The 6,000-nt window shown below is 41.5% G+C and overlaps 1 protein-coding gene across 1 annotated transcript in view; it reads right to left on the bottom strand.

The window, feature by feature from the left end:
- Positions 1–1,964: 1,964 nt before the first annotated feature.
- The window catches only part of fhip1b (FHF complex subunit HOOK interacting protein 1B), a 51,838-nt gene continuing 47,802 nt past the window's right edge, over positions 1,965–6,000 (bottom strand). The window contains exons 12-13 of the mRNA XM_030080582.1: positions 5,296–5,458; positions 1,965–3,630 (exon numbers count right to left, since the gene is read on the bottom strand). Coding sequence (XP_029936442.1) covers positions 3,314–3,630; positions 5,296–5,458 — 480 coding nt within the window. The 3' untranslated portion in view covers positions 1,965–3,313. The remainder of the gene's footprint in view (positions 3,631–5,295; positions 5,459–6,000) is intronic.

Genomic DNA, 6,000 nt, shown 5'->3' with positions numbered 1-6,000 from the left:
AGATCGTAGTGAGGCTCTCTGGCTTACTTTCTCTGCAGATGTAATCAAGCAAAGAGGTCAATCTTCTGTTAAACACATGGATGACAACAGACTGGATGGACAGATGGATGGGTGGATGGCATTGGGTAAAGCCTCTCCTCTCCTCCATCATTTTAATTTGCTTCTAGTGAGAATTCAGGAGAAGCCATGGTTCTCTAGACGCTGCCACTATGCCCCATCTTTCCAGGCGCAAGGATGATTCACTACCTTGTAAAATGCCCCACTGCAGGAGAGAGCATTTTCAGCTCAGCACCATGACACAGACTGCTAAAAAAATAACCCTCCAGTGGCTCCAGTTGACTGCAAGGACCTACCGAGGTGAGGTGTCCCGTGCGGTCAATGTCACGGATTCTGAAAGTGTTTCCACTGGCAATGACACAGTTCCAGGTAAGGTTCCTGATTTAGTGCCTGCACAGGGGGTGATACTAAAATCTGAGCCTCAGAAACTTTTCGGAGGAGCTAGCAGGACCGTCATCTTGACTGGTCCAAGCAGTGCCTTGGCAACACTTCCAGAAATATGTGCTATTCCTGCTCGCCGGAAGAAAAACTCTCCTCAGTAGAAACATCAGAGGGTGACATATTGTCAAAATGTGGGTGGTTAAAACAGATTATATGGCTTGATGCATCACAACCGTTTTGGTTTGATTTACTGTTGCTTTTGATTGAAGTTTTATGCTATCTGACACAAGCTCAATTTGTCTCTTAAGAGATGAAAACGTGTATTAAAAAAATTCTCAGAATTAAGGAAAGCTGGGTATTGCGTGCACAGAAAAGCAGTGGAAAAAATGGAGCAAGAGAACAAAAAGAAGAGAAAGACTTTTTATGGGACACTTCCTGCCCTTCATGGTTGCTTTTTCATGCAGTGGAAAAGGAAAAAAAAAAGAGGCCCTTGAACTTCACAGGTTCTGGCAAGTCCCAGGTTAAGGAAAGTTCCAGGATCCTCCCTGATGTCCGAAAACAGCCATGGAAGTACTTTCTTATGTCTTTAGGGACAGAATAGACAGATAAATAGCATATGTCATTTCACTTTTCAGAAATTAGACTTTGCAGGATGGCAGACTCGTTCCACTGCTAAAAGTTGAGAGAGTGGCTAGTATGTGCAAAAGCTGAATCATTTCAGAGAGGCTGGGTCATAGATGGACTTTCAAACACATTCATACAACATACGTAGCTAGCACACCAACTTAAATGTTTAAAATGAATGTTTGATTAAAAAAAATAATAATAAAAAAACTTAAAGTGATTATAGTGACTTGGCAAAAACTTCAAATACTGTGGGAGTGCAACTTCTCTCAACTTCTAACGCAAAGAATAAATAACCTGCCCACCTCTACACTAGCATGTTCAGAAGCCATACTGACCCCTCTACATCCTCAGATAAATGTCTACACTTGGTACCTTACAATGAATTAAAAGGAAAAGAAATAATTACTGTCACACTGATTAAAGATAGTTATTTAGTGTTAAAAAAATAGCAGCATTTTAAGTTCCAGGATGAATGGTTCATTGTCTTCAGTCTGGGCTGTCTCAACTGATCTCTTGTTTTTGAGGCAAAATTTTGAAACTGAGTGAAATGTAAGAGGGCTGATTGAAATGCGCTCTAAAAGCTTTGCTTCTAGTTGACTGTTTGGAGAGAAAGGTGTGCTTTAAAAAAAATCAAATGAATGCCTCATGAAAAAAATCTTTCTTAACCCTTTATAGGGCAAGTGACTATTTTTGGCAATTTTCAGAAATTTTACATATCAGGCCCATCCCCTGTCTCAGTTAGTTCAATAATCATTTGGTCTTCACCCAGCCAATCAGCTAAGATCGCTCTACATCCCAGGTCACATGATTGTGGCATTTGACCAATCTCAATGGCTTTGATTTTCTATTACAAAATGAAAATTTTAGAAAAATTTTATAGAAGTAATAAAGTCCTGTCATGTTCTCTAATAACAGTCTAGGGTTGTTTTTTTGAATTTCAAAGTATTTCAATGAGTGCCCTATAAAGGGTTAAGTGTCAGTTAAAAATTTTCCCAAAGCTTCCTAGAAAGATTCCTATCCCATCTAGCTCTCAGACTCCAGCTTCTTTCAAAGACGAGACGACAAGACGGCTATGAACTGTGCGAGCCGTACTGACTACAATCCCCCAGCTTCACTTATGGCAAAAGGAGCATGGACTGAAGAGCTGGCATCATCTCTTACATGGAGTCATTCTTAAAAAATAAGTTCATCAATACACAACCATAATTAAAGGAAAAAAAAGAGATACAAGCTGATGACCACGGACTCCCACATGTTGCTGATATGTCTAGAAAATGGTGTACTTACAACAAAAAATCACAAAATATGAAGAAATGGCCTTAGACTGAAAGCTGATTTACCCAAAATGTTCTCCAGTAAATAGCATTGATTCATCGGGGTCAAAGTGTCGTTCTCTCTCCAGTTGTCACCCTGTTCACCGATGACTAGTCTCTCCAACAATGAGGTGTTGCATGTAGCATATTAAAAAACAACTACATCCATGTGAGATGCTCCAAAGTTATTGGCCAATCCCAACAGATGCTGTTTTTCCACTGGATGGAGGACCCAACGCTCTGTCCATGGCTGAGGTGAGGTGATACCATTAAAAGGTACGTCCTAGAGAGACAGCCAAAGCTGATTGGATACTTTGAGGAAGAATTGATTGAATAGCCTACATCGTCACCGCTCTTTTCTGCCAAACAAGAGACCAGTTTTTTAATCTTTGTCTTACATTTGTCAAGGGAAAAAAAACAAACAATAAACCTCTTTTCCACTGTGCCGCCTGCAAAAAACTTGATCTGAACTTAAAATATAAGGAGTGCAGACTAGCACCAAGTGTGTGCACCTACTTCTTTAATCTGTGGTTTTACTTACAATTTACCATTGCACGGTATGTGTATGTATATGCTCCCTACCCTAGAGCATCTACTGAGATTTTCTGTGTATGATATATACATAAATATTATAAATGATATGCACGGTATCATTAAATTTTACAGGTGAGTTCCACTCATATAGGTGTCCTACGCTTATTTTCACAGAAAAATGCCATTGATTCTATCTTACTATTACGTGACTCATTGACTTCCCTTTTCAATCCTATGGCAGAAGAAGCAGTCTCAGTGCTCGATGTCTGCTCTCAGATGGTGAGAGGATGTCAGTGCAATCTTCCGGGTTGCGCCTAGAGCTAATAAACTCATTCTTTTTTAACTCTGCTAACAATCACACAAAGAGGCTGCAATGGAAGTGAGAAGTTGGACTTCACCCTCTACTCCTCTACACCCTGGCTATGGGGGAAGGGCATAGCAACAGCGTGCTCCTGAGCCAGGGCGGCCAGCTCCTTGAGAAACTCGCAGAAGATAACAGCACAGTAGACTGCATTCTTCACCCGCAATGCCTCTGCCTGCTTCTCCAGCCCAGAGGCTCCTCCCGTGCCGCTGGCCCCGCCCCGGAACAGAGCACTGTGCAGTGATTGGCTGCCGTCCCGTACGTGTGCCAAGGCCAACTGAGCAGCATGGCGGGCCCGGGTTGGGCTGTTGGTGTGGCGTAGGATCAGATCACCCAGCGAAGGCTTACGACTCTTCACTGGAATGAGCAAAAAAAAAAAACAAAACAAAACATAATATTCAACTTATGAGTCATCACAATACTAACAAGGATATGTAGCATTTGGCATGTCATGATCTAGTATGTCGAAGCAACAGGACTTCTTGTTTGCCTTGAAGACATTTCACCTCTCACCCAAGAGGCTTCATCATTTCTAATGAATGGTGGGGAGTCCCAGTAATTAAAAACTTCCCGGCCAATGCATCAACCTTTATCTATCTAAAAAAAAAAAAAAAAATCCAGAATTTCCCTGGTTGGGATCAATAAAGTATATCTATCTATCTATCAATCTATCTAACTTTGGGTTGGGTTGTTCACACCTTCATGTCAGATGAGAGTTGTTCAGTTAACATATGAGTCGTTAACGTCTCCTGGCAGCCACGTGACAGTTTTTTGGCCATGTCCAAGCAAAGCCAGGTAAATCCGAAAACACCACATTGCCATTCCATCCACACTACACTGCATTAGCATTTTCACAATGTTGCTGACTGTTTTCCAAAAGCCTGCCGTCCGTATTGAAACACCCCAAAATGCATGATGTCCCTTATTGCGCATGTTTGAGCTTATGCAACTTCCAGTCTACAACGCAGAAGCATTCACTAGATCACATGGAGATTTTGCATCATCGATTTCAGAATACTCAGTTTTTCTTAACCATTTGAGAATGCCAGATTGGCGTTTTTAGGTTTGCACACCTTGGAAACAGCTCTGTTTTCATGACTGGGAAAACACCGGCTTAGTGGGCATGGAAGGCTAAAATGAAGAAAAAAAAGATGTGTTTTCAAATTTACCTGCCTTAGTGTGGAATATGGCCATAGAGTCACATGAATTGAGGTATTAATGGATGTGAAACTGCCTGGTAAGTGTTGTTAGGACACTATTTTAAATTGCGTATAGGTGATGGCTCAATCATTGTCCTCAAAGGTGCAGGTAGGTACAGGTAGACTGCTGACTCTTCACCTGAGTTTAAAGGAATTTACACATCAAAGACTTAAATTACAGGGACTTACCACCAGTCATTAACACCGATGATGCCTCTTGGGTGAAATGTGAAACGTCTTCAAGATAATCAAGTCCAGTTGCCTTTGACTTACTGTTTTTTGATATACTGTGACCTGCGTGACTGAGAATCTTCAGACAGTATTTGGCATAGTCAAAATCTAATAGTACAGCAGAAATTAAAACCACTGCATAGATGAAAAAAAAATGCAGACAATGACTCATCTGCTGTCACATTTTGAAAAGCTAGATCATTTACTGAATCAGAAACAGACACACCCAGAGGTTTCCTCCTAACTCCTGAGGAAATCCAACAGTGTCAGAGTATGAGAGCTGACTGAATATCCCAGGCAGATCTGACCAACAAGCAGTGTTGGTCTGCCTGCCAGATTCTAATAACCAGATATGAGCAGCGTATGACAACTGTTCTCTCCATCCTTCACTACTGTCTGGGCCCACACCTACTCATTACCTAGCCCAGTAAGCACAGATGGCCCAATTCTCACAAATTATCTCAAATGGAATCCTGTCTGCATTATTAGTTCACTCTATCCATCTGATGGGCCAGGCTGTCTTAGCTGGCTGCAAGACTGTATATGTATCTGCTACATGTGTAAGTGCTGCTTCTCTTGTTTCTGTGCTCACCCAGTGAATCAGATCGCCGCAGGGTGGGGACAGCCATGGGTGAGTCAGTCCAGTCCACTTTGCCCCGGGCTGCCAGATACCGCTGGGCTTTCCTCAACATGGCAGGGAAGTCCTCATGGGAGTCCGCAAATGCCTCAATACGGTTCTTAACAGAACCTAAGACCTAGGATGGGTTTAGGGAACAAGCTCTTTAGAACTCTGACTCATCTTTCAAATGAACTCTTATTTTCATTGCTTGTTCAGTCAATACACTAAACTGCCTTTTAAGGCACATTTACACCAAAGATTCAAGAAACACCATATGAAGACCCATGTGGGTTGCAATGCATTGGTTGTTTTTTTTTTTTTTTAAAGAACTGCCATGTGAAGTAAAGGCATTTTAACTTTACACCAATCCAACAGTGTGCAGTGGAATGTTTTGGAGAGAGACTTGCACTTACTGATTTTTTTCACCTTTGCAAGGAATCCTTAATGAGTTGAAATTAATGACCTTGTGTTGAGCTGTAATTGTAGTGCTCCTTTGACCCACTCAGTCTTATTTTGTATGCTGGCAGTTAATGCTGCAGCATCTGAGATCTTGTGTGTGACGGGCACTCAAATGAACTAACATTTTAGCACTCCCTTAGGCCTATCTGTATATTTTTGAAAATGGCAGAAGGAAACAATGACATTGCCCATGGTTTTCTCAAAATCTAGTCATTGGCA

This window comes from Myripristis murdjan, chromosome 21, assembly GCF_902150065.1.
Source record: "Myripristis murdjan chromosome 21, fMyrMur1.1, whole genome shotgun sequence".
Classification (NCBI taxonomy): Eukaryota; Metazoa; Chordata; class Actinopteri; order Holocentriformes; family Holocentridae; genus Myripristis; species Myripristis murdjan.
This window is presented reverse-complemented; position numbering and strand designations above follow the sequence as displayed.